The sequence below is a fragment of the Chanodichthys erythropterus genome, chromosome 8 (genome assembly GCF_024489055.1).
Source record: "Chanodichthys erythropterus isolate Z2021 chromosome 8, ASM2448905v1, whole genome shotgun sequence".
In the NCBI taxonomy this organism is placed as follows: domain Eukaryota; kingdom Metazoa; phylum Chordata; class Actinopteri; order Cypriniformes; family Xenocyprididae; genus Chanodichthys; species Chanodichthys erythropterus.
The window spans coordinates 17,750,309-17,775,172 of record NC_090228.1 but is presented as its reverse complement, the minus strand read 5'-3'; the positions used below and the strand labels follow the sequence as shown (position 1 = coordinate 17,775,172).

At 38.0% G+C, this 24,864-nt stretch overlaps 1 protein-coding gene across 12 annotated transcripts in view; it reads right to left on the bottom strand.

Moving 5' to 3' along the window:
- The window catches only part of nav3 (neuron navigator 3), a 171,735-nt gene that overhangs the window by 84,962 nt on the left and 61,909 nt on the right, over window positions 1-24,864 (bottom strand). For 11 of the 12 annotated variants that reach the window (XM_067392174.1, XM_067392175.1, XM_067392178.1 and 8 more), the window contains exons 4-7: window positions 22,942-23,014; window positions 15,993-16,176; window positions 6,708-6,776; window positions 783-931 (exon numbers count right to left, since the gene is read on the bottom strand). In XM_067392174.1, coding sequence (XP_067248275.1) covers window positions 783-931; window positions 6,708-6,776; window positions 15,993-16,176; window positions 22,942-23,014 — 475 coding nt within the window. The remainder of the gene's footprint in view (window positions 1-782; window positions 932-6,707; window positions 6,777-15,992; window positions 16,177-22,941; window positions 23,015-24,864) is intronic. The other variant, XM_067392184.1, reaches the window with a different exon arrangement.

Here is a 24,864-nt window from a genome sequence, read left to right as displayed (position 1 = left end):
CCGTCTCGCCCTCTCTGTACCCAGTGTCTGAGAACACCAGCATCTGTGCTAACAGTGAACAAGGACCAGTAAAGTCCGGTATAAATCTAACTGGGCAGCACAGCCAAAACAAACAGTCTGTGAGGGAAATCAGTTGCGTTTTGTTCACCGATCGCCATGGATCCTTGCTGTGAGGGGTGAACTAGGGGCGAAATACGGGTCACACGTCTTTGAACTCCCAACCTGACTTCAATCGACACACTCCATCAGGTCTAGTGCAGATTTATTAAGTAACCAACTAGCCTGTGGAGATTTACACACTGGTGGCTAAATAGCCGTGTGGTTTTATGAAGTCGGCTTTGAATGATAGTTCAGCTCCGACAGGAAGATGAAATCTGAAGTGAACTCTGAATAGGCTGGTTATGTGGAAGAAGCAAAAATATAACATTAACGTCATCTCGAAATATGTAGGAGGAGGACAGTGAATGCCTAGGGCAGATCACCTTTTCAGATGTGAATAACACACCAGAAAAGAACCACAGTGCAATATTATACTTCAAGTCCCGAAGTTTTCCTCAGGAAATGTGTTTTTCTACAGATTTATTTACGTCATTATAAAAATGTAAAAATAAATGCAGTTTTTACAGGGGGAACCAGCTTGGAGCATCTTGCCCTGTACCACAGCTCTATTGTTTCTTAGATAGTGGCACCATCTAGTGGATAACAGGATATAGCTATAATAAGCAGAAACCTTGATTTTTTTTATATTAGGTTAGAAAATGTGAAGTCTGTATATTGCTCACCTCTGTCATTGCCGCTAGCATACTGCAGTGGTTTGCTCTTGTCAATACTGTTGAAGCTTTGGCTCCTTCGGTTCAGGTTTGAGGAGCCGTGGGCTTTACTGCTGCTACTGCCGCTGCCTGCAGCGGGGACTCTGGAGGGACCTGGTAACCTGCAACACACAAAAGTTTGGTCTTCAATCACTGGATATAAGCTGTATATGATTATATGTTACTATGAAAGACAGACACACACACACAAAACACACTTTCCAGTAGAGACTAAACTGTATTGTTTTTATAGTGAGTTAATGATATTTTCTGTCTAACACTAAACCTAAACTGGTAGGCAGACGATAGATAGATAGATAGATAGATAGATAGATAGATAGATAGATAGATAGATAGATAGATAGATAGATAGATAGATAGATAGATAGATAGATAGATAGATAGATAGATAGATAGATAGATAGATAGATAGATAGATAGATAGATAGATAGATAGATAGATAGATAGATAGATAGATAGATAGATAGACACAGACAGGAGATTCACAGACAGCGTGCCGGTACAGATTTAAGTTCTTTTTTGCGTCTAATCGAGCTTGAATGGTTTAACTCCCTGAGGTCCGAAAACGTGCCGGCGCGTTTTGCAGGATTTTTTTCACATTGCAGCAAAACAGACTTAAAATACTCTGTCATTTCTTGTCATAGAGACATAAGTAATATATCAATTGAAACTATAGAATGTCTTCTTTTATTTGTGTACACTCAGAGTAAAAACACAATGTTGTGCTTTTTGTAAAATAAAGAAAACTAACATGATGTGTGATCTCTTCTCTCCCTCTGAACGAAGTCCAATCTGACAGTTCTCAGAAAATGAAGTGTAACTTAGTGAATACTAATGACAAAAAAAATGACACTTATGTCTAAAGAAACATTGAAATGTCATGTTTTAAATCGTGCAACAAACGAAAACAAACATTCTGTGTTTATGTAATCTGTATGAAAAGAGAGCCATGTCAGAAGTCCGAGATTCAGCTCATTATCCGTTAATGCGGCCACGCCCACGGAACCAGCGCTATTCAGAGGCAATACTTGTATGCATTGTCTCAATCGTGTATTTATTGTCTTGAAAAGTGTTTATCTGGATGTTAAAGCCATGGTTAGTGACCTCTAGAAGACATGCAGTTAGTTCCTAGTTCCTTTTCTTCTTTATATGAATTTGTGGCCTAAAGGTGTACAGAGCGCCCTCCGGCTGCAAGTATGAATTGAAAACACAGTATCCAGCACTCATAGTGATGACAATAAATATTACTTCTCAGTATAGAAAATTGACATAAACATATAAGAATCCATCAATATTTCTCCAAATGTGCATTCTTTTAAGCTAAAAGCCAATATGAAATGCCATAGAGGTAACATAATTGTTCAGACACTTTGCATCACAGAAATACATTATATTTTAAAGAATATAATAGAATACCATTATTTTAAATTGTAATAATATTTCACAGTATTGCTGTTTATGATGAGCTGAGACATTATTACAGAGGGTTTTTTTCATAGCCTACCTGACTGAAAGGCCTCATTAATATGCAAGTCATTTCAGGTAATTATTATGCGATTCTTTTGTCTTCTCTGGTGTAAATGGTCCCTTATTCATGATGATTCACGCCTCCACGCATACTGTGTTTCTTGACAAAAAGTGTCTTACAAAAACTAAATCAATATATTGTTTTATATGAAGGAGTAGGCAGCATAATTTTTTACATAATTCTGAAGCAAAAACTCTAGTCTATAACCTCCAATACCCAGAAGTCTTGTGAACACAGATTTAATATATATTTTTTGGCCTTATTTCAGTGACTTAAGTGTTTTGTTTTTTCAATAACCACGCATAAACATTATTCCTTCAAAAATACAAACATGCACATACATGTTCCTCACATATTATTGTAGCCTAGTTTGTGCTGTGTAATGTACAGTGTAATGACACTTTTGTCATTTATATGTTTATGAACAACTGAAAAAAGCACAAATGTCAGGGCATGTCAAAACTTCTCCAAGCCCCAAATCAGCCTCAGACTCCAGAGGGTTAATAGCACTTGAATGAATGATAGCGTGATCATATAATGTAATGCTAGCTAAAGGATGATGGAAAAAAATGGATTACTGCGTTAATTGCGTTAAATATTTTTTAACTCGTTAAACTGAAAAAAAAAAAGAATTGCATGTGTTAACATGTTAATTTTGACAGCACTAGTTGGCTTGCATAAAATTTTGTTGGTTTTGCGTGTAATACGTTTTGATAGGATAATGATTTGTTACATTTTGTTTTATTTTGGTGATAATTCTCAAACTCACTGTGCTGATTGCTTGTTGCATTTCTTGTCAAAGGTAACTTATGCAGTACCATAGAAGAGGACATGGTAAGTCTGGCTGATTTTATTCTGAGATTAGATTACTTTTTTCCTGATTAGGGAAGGGAGTGAGAGGGCCAAGGTTCAAAGTTACGGTACACTACTGAGTAAACCCATACTCATTCCATTCAAATATTGTGAATGTTTACTTCAAATGGAGGGTAGACATATGTTTAACTATATAATAAATTATGCTATAAGCTATTATAAATGAATGGCATTTATGAATAATGATTTGACTTGTATATGGTGAAAAATAGCTCATTCCTCAACACGTCAGAACAATGGCTCTTAATTGCTCTAAAATCTGCAATAAAACTAGCCTGTGTGTGTTTTTTCCTTTGCATTGCCTTGTGCTGCATCCACATTATTGATGATTTACTCCTGCACAAAGCTTGTTAATGACTCACAAGAGGCAGTTTTTAATTGGGAAACATAAACCCGTGACACATCAGCCTAACAATGTCTCATAAACATGTCATGGGGAACAGAACAGCAGGAATTTTAAGGTTCTTTGACATTGACACTTACAGCCGATTCAATTTCTCACCAAACAGAGAGTTTGATAAACTAAATTGGTAAACTAATAAAGACCTTTTAGTTTTAGTTGAAGCATTTTAAAAACCATTTTAAATGTTCATCATCATTTGAAATTCATCACGGATCAAATATGTTTTGAAAAGTCTTATAAAGAATCAGAGCAAACAGCTTTCCCGGAAATGATGGATTGGACAACGATGATTCAGGCAGTTCAGGTGCATGTCTCATCAAGCCTCTAATGACACTGCTTCATCACTTGCTCATTTCCATCAGGCACTTCTGTTTTTCCCTATTAACCTGTTATGCAGGCCACCATTGCCAGCTATGATCATACAGAAGTGTGAAAAGCGGCTCTGAAAAAAGCATATCTGATGCTATTTCTCAGAGAGGTTATTTCAGTGGAAATTGGGGCGGACAGCAGTGTCTGGATTGAGGACAGCATCTAAACTGAAGAATTTTAGAAGTTTTCGTTTTAACAGGCCCACATGGAATTGGTAGCAGATTCACGTCAGCCCTTGTGTTTGTTTATTAAATATGTTGATTAATTTCCTTCAGCTATCAGTACATCTGTAGTATCCACAGCTGAGCGTAACACATTTTATCATGTTGAAATCTACAGATTTTCCCCCAGAATTAGCAAAATTAAAAGTGTGCAGATTCAGTTTGGCCTGCTTCAGGGATGCAGGCAACATCTGACATCAGCATTTATAAGACATTTGGTTTTCTAATTTGACTATGATTTGCATAAATATGGATCATGTATACATACACAAACACAAATATGCCTGGAGAGGATAAATTTAGTGCTTACCAGGCATCTGAAGATAGAGAGCATTGCTGAAATAGACTTGAATGTAAGCTGCAGTGCATATTTCTTTCTGTGCTAAAATGCTTTTTCCTATCTTGACATATTATTTAGAAACAAATATGACATTCAAAAAGCTGTGGTATTTTCAAAGCATTGCTCTGAGCATCCCGAACAAGCCAGCAGACTGGCTCAATCTGATTGTTTGGCCAATGGGAGTGTCATGATCACCAGTTGGAGTGCCCTGGTTAGTCACTAGAGGGCACACCAACCTGGACTGTTCCTCACCACACTTTTGGATTTCATTTCCCATAATCAATTCCCGGACTCATTATCCCGTTCATTGCACCCAGCTGTTTTGTGTTTGTTCATTGGTGTCTGTCTATTTATACCTGGTTTGTTTCTGCTTTTGTTATGGTGGTTTCATTTACGGTCACCGGCTTCTGTTGTTGTTTTCTTTGTTTTTGTATGGACTGTTCTATGGAGTTTGACTCTTGCCTGTCTTTGGATTTACGTTTTGGATTACCCCATTAAAGCTGCATATGGATCTTACCTTTTTGTCTCTGTGCCATTACGTGACAGGGAGGGAAGCAGGGAAACTTGTTTGAAATGTTCATTATTTTTGTGAGTTATTTGATGGTGCTAATGGAACAAAAATGACATATTCTGTTATTGAAAAGTCTATACCTGAAGCTAAGGTGGTCAGCTGGAAGATCAGGTCTCTGGATCTGCTCTTGTTTATTTTAGGGTGATAATTAAAGTGTCAATGGGGCTCAGATAAAAACTGTGAGCGTTTGACGGGGTTTAACTGTGCACATCTGCACCGCTAAACAATCACTGAATTCTAATAACATACCACATCTTTTCCAATCTGTGTCCTGCATACATAAAAAGGCCTTATAGAAGATAAAATCTTTCAAATTATGCCTACTAAAATTTAGAGCAGGATGTTAAAGGATCAAATAAGACTGCTTCTGTCATCTCCGGTGAATCTTAATACTATCTTTCCAACTGAAACACTTTGGATTGAGCTGAAAGTTTTGGATTCTAGAGGATAGCTAATGTATGCACCATTATCTATTCTACTTTCCCTTTTAAAAAAGCAGGATCATGGGTTATTAAATTTGTCTCTCTAACCCAAATTACTACACAATAATCCTGTGTTTATTTAATTAGTTAAGCCGCAGACATAGTTCATATGCATCTCTCTAAAGAAACAAACATGAGACAGTGCACATACACAACTTGAGTGGTAATTATATATTCTGGGAGAAAGAAAGAAAGAAAGACAATTCATCATTTTGATATGAGATATTTGATATAAGATTGATCTATTTTCCAGTACATTTAACCAAGCGTTCTCACTTGAAACCACCAACAAGTCTCGTTTACAGTATAATCAGATTTTCAGCTATTGCCAGTTGTGTAGCCCACAGATAACATTAGGAATGAATGGCCCTCTATATCCTTGCAGACTAATATTAAAAGTCTGTATAAAAAAATATACAGTACATCTGAACTTAGTAAGAGAGCAGAAAGTTGATTCAGGACACATTTTTATATCACTGCTTTGAGAGAAGATCCCAAAAAACTGCAGTGTCTCCATTCCTGTCCCTTTCCTTGCAGGCACATGTTGTCTTTGAGCAAATAATGCCATCATTTGAACCCTACCCATCAGGCTGTCAGTGGAGTAAGCACTATATCACACAAAGTGTCCATCACATATCTCACATAGTTTGGCTAGGGGCTGCTTGAAATGCTTCGCCAGCACTCAGCTTCCCACCAGCTCTGAGATGAAGCAAATGCTTTCAGGGCCAGAGCTTCAAACTGCAAAAACCTCCAGCTAAAGTGGTCAGAGATAAAGTACATTCAAGATCTAGGGTTCATCCAGAACTTTCTGCACACGCTCACCTCAGTTGAACCAAGATATTCAGCTCAAAACCGTTAGAGAAGCAACTGAAAGAGTTTTGAAATGTAAAAAAATAAAATCCCGACTACAGTTGAAGAACGGACACCACCAGCATGCGTTTATATCAGACACCACTTCCATCACCCAGATCTGTTGCTACAGCTTTGAACATCAGTAGATCGGCTTTCCCAGTCTCTAGCCTGAAGTTCTTTGGAGAATTTCAGGTGTTAGAACAGAGCGAAAGCAGGCAGATACTGTAAAGACTCTACCTTGTGTTTTTCTTCTGAGGGGCTGCTATTCCACTGTGACCTGGTGGACTTGTATATCGTGCGGTGAGACTGTAAAGAGGTAGTGGGAGAGAACGAGAGAGAAACGGGAGAGAAAAAGAGGGAGGGAAAGAGAGACAGGAATGAGGTTAATGATTGGATTGAATTTTTTTCAAACTGTGGCATCTTTCTCTCTAATGCAATAAGGGCGGCACTTAGCGAGCCACAATCAGGGCTGGGTGCATACGTGCAAACGCAAACAGCATGGCCTCTGTGTGCGCCTACTCAGATTCACATGACATGTCACTCGTCACAAGTATGTGTACTTCTTCCAACCGTCCTACTGTTCTAGTCGCCGTTGAATGCTGTAGATCTAAATAAGTCAAAAGCCAAAACACACTTTTCATAAACCTATACTTTAAAGTATGCATGTGTGTGTATACGCTAAGAGCTTTATTCTCTATCACTGATCAGTTTAGATTGATCTCAATAACAACATATAACTCAAACAAAGAAATCACACATGACAGAGATGATATTCCTGTAGGTCCAGTCACAAAAAAAAGAAAAAAAAAGCAAAAAGACTTAATTACACACTCACACAAACACACACCTCTTCTAAATGCTTTATTATTACCACAGTTGAAAAAAAGTTGTGCTACCTAATATTTTTGGTGGAAACTGTGGTACTTTTTGCAGAATTGATTTGGAGATCTTTAGAACCAAATCAAGCACGAATTCTTAAAGGGTTAGTTCACCCAAAAATGAAAATAATATCAATAATCACTCACACTCATGTCCTTCCACACCCCTAAGACCTTCGTTCATCTTCGGAACATAAATTTATTTTTGTTTTGAAATCGGCCATCACTATATATTGTTAAAAAGTCGTTTTGGGGTTTTTTGGTGCACAAAAAAATATTCTCGTCGCTTTATAATATTAAGATTGAACCACTGTACTCACATGAACTGATTTAAATATGTTTTTAGTACCTTTATGGATCTTGAGAGAGGAAATATCATTGCTGGCTATGCAGGCCTCACAGAGCCATCGGATTTCAACAAAAATATCTTAATTTGTGTTCTGAAGATGAAGGTCTCACAGCTGTAGAACGACATGAAGGTGAGTAATAAATGACATTATTTTAATTTTTGGGTGAACTAACCCTTTAAGGATTAAGTGACACTGAAGGCAAATCTAAAAATTTCGCTTTGCCATTACAGAAATTAATTATATTTTAAAATATATTAAGATAAAGTTATTTTAAATTGTAATATTTCCCAATTTTACAGTTTTTACTGTTTCCGAATGAATAAATGCAGCCTTTGAGAGCATAACACACTGTCAAAAACATTAAAAAATTCTTACCAATTTTGACTAAATATGTATACTGAAAGTATATATATATAACTGATCTCTATAAGGACAGAGAAGACCCTTGCCTGAGGCTGGGATGAATGAATGCATCGAATATGATGGATGGAGGTCCTGCCAGTAGGACTTGTACTTACAACACACACACACACATATAAAACAAAGCACAAACACCTCAGGCCAAACACAAAACACAGGACAGTTGGCTGTATAGGTCTCAAATCCCTCTCTATCCAGCCCCTGACAGCTGACTGACACTGCCTTTGTTCATTTTGGGTGTGCATTTGTGTGTTTATATATGTTTAGATATGCTGTGTCTAAGCAATAAATGTGCTTTGACAAGCTTTGGCATTTAACAGGTTCGTGAGCGCTGCGTGATGGAACGAGAATTTCAATGGATGGATGAAAAATGATGAAAGTGGAAGGATGAGAGAGAATGAGAAAGAGTGAACGTCCAGTTTGCAATTGTTCAACAGTTACAGCAAGGAGACATCAATCTAAAAAGAACCTAGCTGCTATCACCATCTGCCATGCTTTAAAACAACAGCTCATATCAGCTTTAGGTCATCAATATGATTTGTTAGAGGACCAAAGTGGTCAAAAAGACCAAGGTCAAAACCAGGTGTTAATCAAGCTGATCAACAATATTCACCATCTTGGATCATGAATGACCAATTCAGACCAGAAAGAAACAACATAACAACGTAATGCAACAAGTGTCCAGTCACGTGGTATAGTTTTGTTTTTTTTTTCTTCCGTGATAGGCAACCCTGCCCACAGTGACATTTCATTGGTTCTGTTGCATATAGGTAAATATCAATGTTCTGATTGGCTGTGATTGTGTCATGTCGTGCCCATTAGAACATAAGGTAAAACTATAGACTGTACAAAACATGGACATAGCATCTGTGGGGTCAACAGTAGGTTTCTGAAGAGCATTTTTGAAGCCCAAAGTGGGCGGAGCCGGCTGTCACCATCTTGGCAACACGTCACTGCACATCACTCCCGGATACCCGAAAATGGGCAAAGAGGCGGGAGGTGGGTGGAGCTGAGGTGCCTGATTGCTGAAACCACACCCGCCTAGCTCAACGTGATCAAGTTAGCTCAGGCCAAGGAGCTATCTATCTATCTTAGATACTATCTAAAATATTAATAAAGATAAGTTTTACATCATTTGGAAGCTCTAAGAGTTTACTGTCTTTTTTCCCAATATAGATGGTCCAGCAACAGTAATATTGAAATTTGTGTCGGATATGCAAATGACAACAAATGATTTTTTGGTAAAATGTCCATGATAAGCGTCCATTCAAAAACATCCGACAGCACTTTTTGTCCACAAAATCGTTAAATCCATGAAATATTGCTATATTGTCCATTGTTTGTGTCATATTTCTTCTAAACGATCTGCTCTCCATCATCATTCTTCAAGAAATTATGCAATCTGAGCACCGTTTATGTTGTAAAACTGTATACAATCGTATACATTAGACTCTCACAAACAAATGAGCCTGTGTCCAAAGTATATTTTTCAAAATAGTGCGGCAGTTTTAGCAGTGCTGTCAGATTTTGTGGTGTCTTGAGAGGCATATTCTCCAGCCATTGTCACTGTAATAAATCTGACGGAAAAAATCTTTTAGCCAATGCCAAGACGAGCCAACAACGATGCCAAGTTCAGCGGCTGGAATTAGCTGAGGTATCATGACAGATAACAGACAGCAGAAAAATGGCAAGTTGCGACAATCCACCTGTCAATCAAGTGGCCACACCCTTGATTGTGCAGAACTTTAAGGCTTAATATAATTTAAACGGATGAGTTGTAAAAAAAAATTCACCCCCTCACAGTTGTCATGAAGGGTAAAATTAGCTATACAGACCAAAACCCCTTTTTGTACCAGGCTGTAAACTTATTTTTTTTTCTGCTGTAAAGTTGGGAATTTTAACATTGGGGGTCTATGGGATTGACTCCCTTTTGGAGCCTGTCTGTAGTGGCCAGTCGATGAATTGCAGTTTAAGTCACTTATGTGTTGGTTTCAAGAGAGAGAACAGAAGGTTGCCACTTGGGTAAAACCAGCTTTCATCTGAATTCTAAAAAAAAATGTATTATCTTGTTGGTTATTGATAGTGACAAAAAAAAAAAAAAAAAAAAAAAAAAAAAAATCTTCAAAAAGTTGCCCAGTGTCTCAGTGTCTGAGAAGGTGGTTGTGTCTGCTCAGAAGGAGATCATTATGACCAACATGAATGTTTCACTTTAACAAGTTTCAACGGCGAGTTTGTGACAAGGAACTGGCTTAAAATTACAGACTCCCTCAGGAAAAACCCTGAGGAGCAACAAAGACTTCACCAGACTGAGAGAATGAGAGGAAGACAGTGAAAGGAGGAGGCAAGACAGCAGGTTAACAAGCATTGTAACCAAAGACAGCTCCAGTGAGACACTAACACTGTCTTTCACTTTCTCATTCACTCTCTCTCTCTCTCTCTTGAGAATGTGATCATGTCCACATGATTAATGAGGCCCATCGTTTCTCCTCCAGCTCAAAGACTCAACTCAGTTGGGACAGGATGGTTGAAAAAAACATTCCTTGCTTTACAACTTTTTCTTTCTTTTTTCATTTACTTCTAAAAGCATTCAGTAAAGCAGTATGAAAGTACGACAGTGGTGAGACTGACAATCTCAGGGATAAAGTTGTTGCCGTGGGCCATTCAGACACACTTCACAGTGAGAAATCAAACACAGACCAACTCTGCCAAGGTCACTAATCAGAAAATCTTAAATTGAATCTAAACAATTAGCTTTAGTCAGGATTACAGAACCACTCACTACAGTTTCTCTAATGGGAATCAATAAGTCTCAAGATTAGCCCTCCCTACTCAAATCTGTTGCTACATAACATCCATGCCAATAGGTTTCAAGACCACTGTCGTATCGACCAAAGAATCAAAAAAAACGCATTACAAATGCATAAATCATACATCAAAACTTGCTGTAAAACCACCGCAGATATAACATTTGCATTGTAACAAACTAGTCAATGCCTATTTCGATAAATACCTCCATTGCATTTTAATATATAGTACATTTGATTATTATTTTAGATTAAGTTTCAGATGTGTTATGTAATGTTTTAGTAAATATTTTGGACAACCCTACCTGTAAAATAAAAATCTCTTAATTAGCAGTACTTTACAAGTTCTAATGCAATAATACTATAAGACTTCCAACAGCAAAAGACAGGAAGCAAAGAATGACCACCCAGCAGAAAAGTTTTAAAACTGTTAGAAGTGCAACAACCCCTTAAAATGAGTTTAAACTTACCTCCCGAGAGAGAAGCATCTCATTTTCAAAGCAGAACAGACAACTTCCAAAAAAGGAACTAAACACCTAAATATAAAATGTCACACTGTGGACCCAGAATAATTATCAAATCTGGAGGGACACAATAGCCTGAATACACTGAACAGCACAGACCAAAAACGATTAATAAACTACCAAAAAAATTAACAACACACATGTGGTTTCCAGTCAAAGTAACCCAGATATGTAACACGATCAATACTACTGTACCTATTGCTGTCAGACTTTCTCCCATAGGACAGTCGGCTCTTCCTGTCCCGTGAGCTGGGGGCAGGCAATCGTGAGCATGAAACAACCGAGTCGAGCCGTTCACCTCGAGACATGGTGCGCTGAGAGGGAGGGATGACACTTCACCCCCCATATCTTCCCCAGACCTAAAGGCACCGCAATGTCCAGCTATCCCTCTCTCTCTCTCTCTCTCTCTGACCGTTAGTCAAGCAGGTGTTGGCTATAGAAAGCCTGGATCTCTAAAACTGTAAATGGGAGCAGTGCCTGTGGGTAAAACCAGCCAGAGTGCTTTATAAAAAGCTCCCCCCTCATTCCCAGGGATCTCAGACAGTGTTGTGTTATGGTATTTAGATCTTTAAAACAAAACAGATATTCAGCTGACTTGGTGTCACAGTGTTAAAAGTGAATTTCCTTTTTTTAAGCAAAAGCAACAGCATGTCATATGTTATACTACGTTACACAGCATCTTATACTATGTTCTTACCAGCAACAAGTGATAAAATATATGTAAATCTAAGTATTAGCACTACATTCGCTGATGTATTTCCTATTAAAACGGGAAATTTGGGTGGGACATATCGAAGGGCTTGTCCTTTTTCATAGTCACTAGTCTTTAGTTTACGTCACAGCTGGGAACCATAATATGCTTTTGCTAAAACATAGCAAGTAAGGGTAGGAGGAGGGGCATGCTTTTTTGAGAGAACATTTGATTGGACAAAAATTCAGGTATGCCCCTCAGTGCAAGATGAGTCATCAGTATTTTTTAAATGCATATATCAGCTAAAAGATAATGTCTTTTATCAGTACAAATATAGAGTATAGATGACCTCAAAGCTAAAAGTCCTTGAATAAAAGCCACAAAATTTGGATCTTATGAGCGTTTATATATAATATAAATATATATTATATTATTATACAGTGATTTTCAAAGAAAAGAGTAGTGATGCACAGTTATATTATATTATATTATATTATATTATATTATATTAATTATATTATATTATATTATATTATATTATATTATATTATATTATATTATATTATATTATATTATATTATATTATATTATATTATATTATATTATATTATATAGACAGTGCTGAGTAGCTCTGCCCACAGTGAAATTTAATTGCTCCAAAATTCTGCTGTACTCTAGACTATATAACATGAAATATCTTCTGCCTGGCTTCTGAAAGGAATGTCTTTTTAAGTGTGGACAGAAAAATGATTAAGCACTGGTAACTTGACTTATGATGCTTACTCAGGACAGTGTATGGAAGACCATTTTAACCATTAATTCCCTTTTGAAAAAAAAGAAAAAAAAAAGAAAAAAAAAGCATCACAAGGGGATTAAACATAATGAGTTTATTCACTGAGTATGTGATACGCATTTGCCAGTAAGCTAATATGCTTTAAGAAACCCCACGAGTCTGTTTAATGCATTTCTGTGCTGTTGGCCAAAGACCAGAGTTGACGAATCGCCTAGACCCCTGTGACTGATACAACACACACACACACACTTACACAAAGATAATCAGCCAGCAACCCATTTTAACACCTGGAACCCCAAGTCAGTAAATGTTTGAAGAAACATTTCCTAACGCAATACAATAGCTTCCTTTTTATCTGACTGTCTGGACAGAACTGTGATAGTTATTTGAGGAGACTGGGTTTACAACATCCTCGAGGAGTGCGGCCAATCTACAGCCTTCCTGGCCCAATTCTGCTCACTGATGTCATTTGGTGTGTGTGGAATTCTAAAGCTGTGCGTGTGTGTGTGTGCGTTTCAGGCTGGCAGTCCAAGGCCCTCTGAACACCTGTCACTGCTGGATCTGAGTTGAGAGAGAGAGAGAAATCCCACAGGCCCTGGACAAGAATGAGGGGCAGCTGTTGTCTTTCTCTCACTCTCTTCCTCTCTCTCTCCCTCTTCTCTTTGCACTTGTGAATGCTGACAGCACAGAGAACTCAGCACTACAAAACGCACACTCGTGCTTTTCTGCTTGTCCCACACACACACACACAAATGCATTCTGGGCAAGGTAACGTGAGCCAGGCTGTGTAATGCCACTCATGTGCGGCATCTTTTCTCTGTAGCTGCTGCTAAGATTACTCATCTATTTACATCACAGTCATGGCCTTCCTTTTTTTTTTTTACCAACACACACACACACACACACACACACACACACACACACACACACACACACACACACACACACACACACACACACAGGTTTGTTTTTGTGAATTGTGAGGACATTCCATAGGCGTAATGGTTTTTATACTGTGCAATCTGTATTTTCTATCACCCTACACTACCCCTACCCACTACACCTAAACCTACCCATGACAGGAAATGCACATTTTTACTTTCTCAAAAAAAAAAAAAGTATGATTCTGTATAATTTATAAGCCTTTTGAAAAATGGAATATGTGGTTTACGGGGATACTCCATAGGTGTAATGGTTTTTATACTATACAAACTGAATATCCAATCCCCCTACACAAACCCTATTCTATCACAGAAAACTTTTGGCATTTTTTTAATTTCACACACACCAACATTGGGTTTTTATGTTTTATGGGGACTTTCCTTAGAAATAATGATTTTTATACTGTACAAACTATATTCTATCCCCTAACCCTAAACACAACCCTCACAGAAAACTTTCTTTTTTTTTTTACATTTTCATTGAGTATGATTTATAAGCTGTTTTCCTCAAAAATGTCAACCTTCCAAATTTTAGGTTGGTATATTTAAAAAAATTAGCTTTCTGTAAGATTTTGTATGGGCGCAGTACCAAACTTTTTCACTAGAAATCTAAGCTCCATTACTGACCATGTAAGGGCGCCTCCATTTATTTGAGTGATCTGATCCATATTTTCCATATTTTAATACATTTTACGAAGTAGACATCCTATTCAGAAGTAGTATGGTCAGTTTGGCAGTATTTGATTTGAATTCAACCTCTAATAAACACATAATTAGAACATGTGTGTTCATTATAGCTCTGTTGTTCTCTTGTGCTCTGCCTTCTCACAATACATTTTATTAGAAAAAAAAATAAAATAAACTTTGCGTGGCGTAGTTTACACAGGACTGGCAGGAAATGTGCATTAATACACCTTCATTCTACATGTTATGTGGATTATTTTGATAGGCAAACTGTCTTTGTAGTATTAAGAGAGGGAAAGCTATGGCCGATTTTTTTCACCTCCACCGGGTTTGTTCTTAAAAAGTAACATTAAAGAAAGACAGTCTTTTCAGCTTGCCACTATAAATCGCTATTTTTCTGCACTTAATAGGCAAATTTTGCCAAAATATTTTCAGAGATGATAAACAAGATGTTATAGAATAATAATTTAATAAAAAAAAAAAAAATTGACAAAAAAATGACATTCAACCTATTTTTGGGTGCTTTTACTGAATACGTTCCATTGCGACATCCGATGGGTTTTCCCAGATCGCATCACATATAAATTTTATATATATATATATATATATATATACACTTATTGTTGTCAAAAGTAGCGATGTCGGTGCCAAGTCAGTACTGAAATTTAAAAAAAATGTGACAATACCAGCATTTCCCCCTAGCATTTTGATTCTTTAACATCTTTGATTAGCCATTGTGTTTACATGCTCAACAGATATGTCTGTGTCAGATCCATCTATCAGCGGATCCCTAATATAGCCTGCTTTCAAACTCTCCCATGTGCATCCGCGTAAGCGCTTGGTGAAGAGCGTCAAAGATGTCTATTTACAACATTTTTTTTGAAGCGTTGATCATTGTAGCCAATCACAGACATATTTGTTGAACAGTGTTTTTAGTGTAAAAGTCAACATTATAATATTATTTATAATGTTTTAATATTTATAATATTATATTAAATTTAATGAATTATTTATATTATATTATTAATTTACTTCAAATAATAATAAAAAATAAATGTGATATTATAAATTACTAATACTTTTCAGAAGGACTAACACATTGTGCTTCCAATGTAGATACTGTCTTAGTTACAGTAGATTTCATATTTAATTTTATGCTGTTTTTGTAATTATGTTGTACCTTTGTGTTGATTGTTCAATTGACGAAACACAGAAAATACTTTCCAAAACATCGACAGAATAAGCTCCGGAAAACATGGGTTGTAAAATTGGATTTGTAAGATGTTAAGACAATATAAGTCTTACAAGGCCTATGAACATAGAATTCACCTAAGGCCAGCATTATTTATTTATTTATTTAGCCGTATATTTCATGACTAAAGATGCAGAACACAAATAGAGGTGCAGCAGCAACAAGTATCATTAGACGTGTCCTACCTGGACTGCATGTCTTGAGTTTTGTGCTGGCTCGTTGGCGCCGCCCCTGTGGTCTGATGCGTGACGTGTTGTTGTAGCTCCACTAACGACTGCAGGTACTGCTGCTGGTGCTGCTGTTGCTGCTTGTAGCGGGACAGGATGAAGAACAAACCCAGGATGCTCTTCAGATTCCCATTACACACCTCTAAAGATCAAACACACCAGATTTAGAAAGTACCACAGGAAGAGCTCTTTAATCCTGCGAACGACTGCATTACATTGATGCGCTTAACCTTAAATACATCATGTTTTGAGTACTGGATCAAGGCAGAAGAAACTGCCGTTGGGTCACATGGTAGCTAGCCTCATTATAAGGAAGTTCAAGTTGTGTTTACAATCATTTGAGAATATGGGGCAGATAAGTTCTGTTCTCTGAATGAGGAAGTTACACACAGTATGACAATATGCAACTGTCTGGAGGATCCGAGATTAGCACGGTCATTTGACTGTCTGGAGTCTTGTGCGTCATAAATTAGATGTTAACATTTATAAAAAAAAAAGTGGCTGTAATGATTGGATCTGACTTTTAATTGAGACCTTTTATTAGGAGGAGATGATCTAATAAGCAAAACTTTGAAGTGCCGGATGGAGTTTAGAAGCTCAAATGCGATTATCTTATGCACATGAGCGCTGTGAGTGTGAGGTGTCCTACAAAGAATGCTTTTCAAACTTCTTCAAAATTGAGGTTGTGAGTTTGAATAAGTGCCAGCATGGCGTTGCTCTGATCGTAGAGATAAAGGGCTGAATATGAAGGCAAAGGCATCGATTGTCTGCGCTCTGCCTGCCAGCAACGCTTTACTCTCATGTGGCCGTTTATGAAATGGCCTTCATTCATAGTCAAACACCGCTAATGGCTGGTGCTGAAAGCGATTGAAGGATGGCAGTGCTGAGGCAGCGCTAAAGAGAAGAATCCGGTTTATTTCTGACAGCCTGCCTGTTTGTTCTGCCCGTCAGCGATGTTTAGGGTTATTAATCTCTCCCCGGTTCAATTTGGGACTGTGTGGAGCTGTAATCTGAATTCTACATAATAAAGCGCTCAGATGGTATGTTCCATTAAACATACTTTCTGAGTCAGGCGACAGAAATTTGGCACCATTTGGTGTCGTTGCACTTTAGGTCAATGTGGAAAATGAGAGAGGCAATAACTGCTTATCCCGGCAGCCTAATTTGTAAATACATTTTGTATGTTTGCATTAATGAAGGGAATTAGTCTTTTTTCCTCACAATTGCTTTGTGCACCAGCATATGGAGTGCATTTAGATTTTGGCAAAGGCTTTAGCTAGGGTTACAACTATTTCCACGAACATTAGTACTACTGTAAAATCATAACAAATGATTGTGACATCTACTTCAAAGAAGGACTCTTTCCGAATCTTTATATCAACTAATCAAATTTTATTTTTTCATGACAGTACTGGCCAAAACCATGTAAACAAACACCAGTGAGCTACGATTTACATTGGAAACTTGGAAAGTAAAAGTTGCATGCAAATTAGCACACTTTAAGCAGAAGTTTAAATGTGGAGTCATCAGGCCTTCTTGTCACGATAAGGCGTATCTGTTCAGATGGGATCATTAAGGGAAGTGAGGACAGGGAAGTGTGAATACATTATCTATTTACAGTGATGTGACCTTGACCATTTCCTCTGTATACAGTAGTGTTCCATCATTCCCTAGCCAAAATTGCCAGTAAACATGCAATAATTTGTACAGAATTATGGATGTATATACACTACCGTTCAAAAGTTTGGAGTCGGTAAGATATTTAAATGTTTCTGAACATCACTTATCCTCATTATGTTCTCAAAAATACAGTAATATCGTGAAATATTGCAATTTAAAATAACAGTTTATATTTATATTTTGTGACAGAATGCCAGTCTGCACTGTCATCTTTCAGAAATCATTCTAATATGCTGATTTGAAGTGAAAACGGCAATATATTCTATTTACACTAAGTGACAATAGCATTTTCTCAGCGATATGTTATTCACACTAGGTGAAAATAGCAATAGATTATATTTACACCATTTAAAAGTATCAGTTCTTTGCAATAAGAGTAAATAGTAATTAGATGCTATCTATACTTTATACTGGCAGATACAATTTGCACCTCAGTATTTTTGTACATTAACATGATGCAATAATATCAAAGTGTAAATAGTTATATTTATTAAAATTATTAAATGGATGCTGCCTTATTGGGAGAATAATCTCTTTACACCTTTCCCTAACACTACTCAATAAATCTTTTATATTATTAAACACTCCAAAAGGCAAAAGGCGAAATGGCCGATTCGAACCCATCGATCACGTTAAAAGCCAGGTCTGCAAGGCTTACTGTCCTGCAGAGTTTAGCTGCAACCCTGATAAAACGCACCTGCATGTAATCCCGAATACATTGATTAGCTGGTTCAGGTGTGTTTGATTAGGGTTGGAGCAAAACTCTGCAGGGACAGCGGCCCTCCAGGACTGAGTTTGCCCACCACTTAAGACGTTGAATTCCATGGTTGGGCTGGCCCAACCAGACATTGGTGGGCGGAGCTTGTGTAAATAGCCTTTGCCAATAAGGGACACTATTTGCACTTAGTGTAAATAGACACTCTGTTTTTGGCTTTATTATTCATAATATTATTATCAATATTGAAAACAGCTATGTCATCATTTTTTGGAGTTTAACAGCCCCCGGGCCTCTATTTCTGTGTTTCACAGAAGAAAGAAAGTCATTACAGGTTTGCAACGACATGAGGGTGAATAAATGAAGAGAATTTTCATTTTTGAGTGAACTATCCCAGCTGAGATTAGGAAAAGTGATTTCTATGAAAACAGGCTTCCTGTATTTTACATATTAATGAGTGTCTTTCAATTTGAAAACCTGAGAAGGTCATGCTTGATCTCTTTTGTATGACTTGTGAGGATTTTTATTTGAGCAAAAGGATTAAACAGCTCAGAGGAAGTGCCTCTTCAGTTACGCTGAGTGAGCGCGGACGTCAGTTGCGTGAGTGTCTTTATACACTTGTGTGTTTCTTATCGTGGTCGGTTTCACTTCGTCAGGTCACCGCTGAAGGTGCCCCCTTTGACCTTATGAGGAATCTTTAGGACTAACTTGCTCTTTAATGAACTGCACCTTTTCACCAGATCCTCACAGCCAATGAGATCAAAGCTCACTCTGCACAGAGGTCATGGTGTGCCCTGCACTTAAAAAAGCACTTAAAACCGGAATCCCACTGTGCGTTCTGATACCCTACACACCGTGAACAGACAGTCATGGCCTCTGCAGCAGGAAGAGGGATATTGAGAGCTTGCACCTATTATTATTGGACTGTTTTGGGGGAAGAGGGCTAGGATAACACTCAGCAGGGGTAGAGAGGAAACTTTCCCAGAGGACAATTTTATTGCACAGAGGATGCGCTTTCATAGCGAATGAGGTCAGGTTTCGTTTAAGTATCAACTTTGTCTCAGATGTTTCTCTTAAAATTCCTTGAGGAAATAAAAATAGAAGCAAATGTGACAACTGTACACGTACTGTTAATGTGGTAAGAGTCATTATATGAAACGAATGCCTTTTTTAAATTTGGAAAGATGATATGTTTTAAAGTATATTAGACAATCTGTCAGACAAAGAATGACATTAAGTGCTAATAGAAGGCATTGAGTCTCCAAGTGTCTGAAAACCTGAATGATATTACTTTCTCTTCAAAAGAAGAGGTTCCATCTTAAAATGACAATTTGCCATCATTTTGAGATAAATAAGTGATGTGATGTGGAAATTAGGATTCATAGACACATACTGACGAATTAGTTATGAATTAGCCTGTGAATGCAGACTACACAAAAAATGTTGGGTTGTTTCAACCCAAATTTGGGTCAAAAATGGACAAACCCAAGCGTTTGGTTACATTTTTAAATTATATTTTTAATCCAAAAGTTGGGTTTGTCCATATTTGACCCAAGTTTGGGTTGAAACAATCCAGCATGTTTTAGAGTGTACAGTGGCAATACTACTACTACAACTACTACTACTACTATAATAATAATAATAATAATGACATTTTTAATTTTATGTTTTAAATACTTTTTTCATTTATATACTTCAGCTTGCAAAACAAAATGGTACTCTTTTTATGGAATGACTTGCAGTTTAGCGCTATTAAACTAAATGGCATAACTGAAGGCATTTTATTTTAATAAACTGAGGATACTTCAGGAGGAGTGAAATTTAATCTGCTCTTGTTGACTAGGAAATATATTTTAATACATTTAAAAATAAATAAATTTAACATTGACAGAAAAGAGAAATACTATATATGTGGTTTAGACATTATTACATTTATTTTCCTTGGAAAACTCCTACGCACCCAGGCACATCAAAAACAAAAAAACAACTTATTTTAAAAAGGTCTCGAGTCTGCATGCCTCATAAAATACTAAACACAAGCGTATGCAAGCCTTCAAAACCCAAACTCCGAAACCTCAGCTAATTTAATTAAGACAACTACTCACAGCTTTAGGAAAGATGCTCAACACACACACACACACACACACACACACACACACACACACACACACACACACACACACACACACACACACACACACATGTTTGTTTTTGTGAATTGTGGGGACTTTCCATAGACTTCAATGCATTTTACACTGAACAAACTGTACATTCTATCCCCCTACCCTGCCCCTACCCCTAAACCTAACCCTCACAGGAAACTGTGCAAACTTTTACTTTTTCACAAAAACTCATTCTATATGATTTATAAACCCATTTACATTGTGGGGACCGCTGGCTGGTCCCCACGATGTAGGTGAACTCAGGTTTATATTACATCATGGGGACATTTGGTCCCCACAATGTAATATAAACAAAAGCACACACACACACACATACACACACACACACACACACACATACACACACACACACACACACACACACACACAGCAAAAATAGGGGAACAGTGTGTGATGAAAGCTTTGAGAAACCCAATACACTGTATATTTATGGACCCTGTGCAATCATGGTGCTGAATTTAGCGGGACAGTGAATACAGTATCCAAGCTGCTTTAAGTTAATGATATCATTCCACTAAGTATTTATTACACTTGAGCTCCTACTTATGCCGAAAAAGAAAATCAAGGATATTTGTGGTATGTCAGCGCAGCAGTTCTAAGAAACCTAAAACGATCTAAAAATGATAAGATTAACATATCAACTATGGGCTCAAATATTCTATTACCAATGTAGCTATAACAATGATGTGCTACTAAAAGGATTAGTTCACTTAAAAATGAAAATGACCCCAAGCTTTACTTACCCTCAAGCCATCCTAGGTGTATATGATTCTCTTCTTTCTGATTAACACAATCAGTGTTATATTAATAAATATCCTGAAGCATCCAAGCTTTATAATGGCAGTGAACGGAAGAAAGTTCATCCATCCAAAGCAAAACATACTCCACATGGCTCCAGGGGATTAATAAAGGTCTTCTGAAGCGAAGCGATGCGTTTGTGTAAGAAAAATATCTATATTTAACAAGTTATAAAGTAAAATATCTAGCTTCTGTATTCAACTTAGGAAGACTTTTTTTCCTAAGTTGAATAGGGAAGGCGTAGGGCGTAGTGTAAGCATTTTGAACTGTGAGAGGCATTACACTTTCTTCATAAGTTGAATACGGAAGGCGGTCTGGTGGAAGCTAGACACTTTACTTCATAACTTGTTAAATATGGATATTTTTCTTACACAAACACATCACTTCTTTCAGAAGGCCTTTATTAAACCCCCGGAGCCATGTGGAGTACATTTTGCTTTGGATGGATGCACTTTCTTGAGCTTCATACTCAGTGGTCTCGTTCACTGCCATTATAAAGTTTGGATGCACCAGGATATTTATTAATATAACTCAGACTGTGTTCATCAGAAAGAAGAAATTCATATATACCTTGGATGGTTTGAGGGTGAGTAAAGCATGGGGTAATTTTCATTTTAAAGTGAACTGATCCTAACTGTGTATGTACACAGAACTAAATTAAATGCTAAAATAATGATTATTTCCACCTTGCCACTAAGCCAGGGTGTTGCTATAGGGTTGCTATGGTGTTCCTAATTGGTTATTTATAAGCATGTCAAAAAAAGTCAATTCCTCAAGTCTCAATGGGCTCGTTCACAAAGAATGCGTTTTTGCTTTGAAAAACATGAGATGAGGGTAGTGGAATGGGGAAAAAACACAAGGTCTCGAGACACGTTTTTTAAAAGTTGAACTGACTTTAACTTAGAACACCATGTCATGCGCAAGACACTGCAAAAGACGAAAAACATGAACACAGCGGTCAAACACATCCATCTAGCGCGTTTACATAGAAAAACAATGGAAAAGTAGCGCATTGGAATGGAAAAACGCATTCTGTATGAATGGCCCCTATGACAGTAGAGAAAGATTTGACCCCAACAATTTCAACTGTGATTCTAAAAGAGTTTTAGACTAGTTTTAAACTTTTTTTTTTACAGCATTTTTAATATAGTTCAAATTATTTAAAATCATCCTGTGGACCCATGTTTGAGAACCACTTCTTTATATATTCTGGTACCTAGTTATGTCTTGGGCCCCTATTTTCATCCATTTTATCATTTGTAATGCAAAATCGGTTCTTACGATTGCATAGAAATGTAAACTAGCCACACAATTTGAGGTATCATTCATTTTCATAGCCTGAATATGCAGTATGTTATGTGTAAAATGTAGTATTTAATGTTGGAGGTTTTGAAAAGCCATTAATTCTATATATAAGCAGAAATGTAGCAATAATACTAATCCAAACACCACCAATCATAAGAATAGCAGGCCTAATTGTGTATATGAAGGCATTTAACAGTCAAGTTTCATGCAGACAGAGGGGTCTTACCTTCAGCAGAGAGCCCTTGAACACTGACTCCTCTGGCCCCTAAGAAATTCAGACAAGCCTCCACATTCTCAATCTGAAAGACAAAAACAAAGAGATCAGCCATAGCGCAAACTCACCAGCACATGGTCATGGCATTGAGGATGTGGACGGTTTATGTGAGTGACCAGTGATGTCAGAGAGGCGGCAATTGAACCTCACACACATTCCTATCTGAATTCAGAGTTCAAGAAAGCCTTTGACTGCGATGGTTTGTTCTGAAGGTCGCCTTCAGTAACAGCATATTTCAGCAAGTATGACAACTCAACTGGTGTCTGTGTGGCTGACGCATGCATGTCGATGTTGTGAGGGGACACATCCACGGACTTCTTCCCACAAAGGCTCTATTGTCGGGAGTCAGACAGTGTCATGACCCCTGGCTAACCTTTGTGGGTCGGACCCGGAGTGTGACACTGGGATGGCAGTGTGTCACACCTACACACGCTGACAATGGACCAGGCATGACGTTGCAGGCTGTAATAATACAGCACTTGACTGAAAGTTTGGTATTATCATGGCGTCTCCACTCATGGGCACACAAAGGGACTTTGGCCATGTGATACGCATGGGTCACATATTTTGCACTAGTATAGGGCAGAATGCTGGAGAAGTCTTACAGTAGGGTCAGATCTGGTCAATGGGCCAGACCGCACTATATTATTATGTGACAAACGCAATACTATGTGGAATGCATTGTGCTATGTGCTGGACAGTTGACTCAGCTCATACAGTACATGAGACGCTGAGGGATTGCCCCTGTTCACTATTATTATTATGGTCTATAATACACAGTCTCACAGTATCCACTATGTTTACTGCTGTTTTGAAGGGTACTGTAAAGAAGCCTCAGTGCATATATATATACACTATATTGCCAAAAGTTTTGGGATGCTTGCCTTTACGTGCACATATACTTTAATGACATCCCATTCTTAATCTGTAGGGTTTAATATGGAGTTGACCCTCCCTTTGCAGCTATAACAGCTTCAACTCTTCTGGGAAAGCTTTCCACAAGGTTTAGGAGTGTGTTTATGGGAATTTTTGACCATTCTTCTAGAAGCGCATTTGTGAGGTCAGGCAGTGATGTTGGCGAGAAGGCCTGGCTCGCAGTCTCCACTCTAATTCATCCCAAAGGTGTTCTGTCGGGTTGAGGTCAGGACTCTGTGCAGGCCAGTTAAGTTCCTCCACACCAAACTCACTCATCCATGTCTTTATGGACCTTGCTGGGAAGGATCAGGAAGGGGCCATCCCCAAACTGTTCCCACAAAGTTGGGAACATGAAATTGTCCAAAATGTCTTGGTATGCTGAAGCATTAAGAGTTCCTTTCACTGGAACTAAGGGGTCAAGCCTAACCCCTGAAAAACAATCCCACACCATAATCCCCCCTCCACCAAACCTTACACATTAGGCACAATGCAGCCAGGCAAGTAACGTTCTCCTGGCAAAAGGTGGAGGGGGACTCGTCCATCGTGATTTGTCACTCCATAGAACACATCTTCACTGCTCTAGAGTCCAGTGGCAGTGTGCTTTACACTACTGCATGGCGACTTCTGCACACTGTGCGCCTCAGCATGCGCTGACCCCGCTCTGTGATTTTACGTGGCCTACCACTTTGTGGCTGAGTTGCTGTTGTTCCCAATTGCGTCCACTTTGTTATAATACCACTAACAGTTGACCGTGGAATATGAGTGTGGCGACCAGGGCGGGCGAGAGCCGTGAGGGAATGGCGCGAGGAAGGTGGTGCGAGTGTTAATGAGCTTCACCTGGGAGGCGCACCGGCCTTGAGTCTCTCACGAAGGAGTTCCGGGAGCATAAAAGGAGGAGCGACGACAGTGAAGGGCGAGAGAGGACCAGGCCTGGATATTATTTTATGTTTTATTATGTTT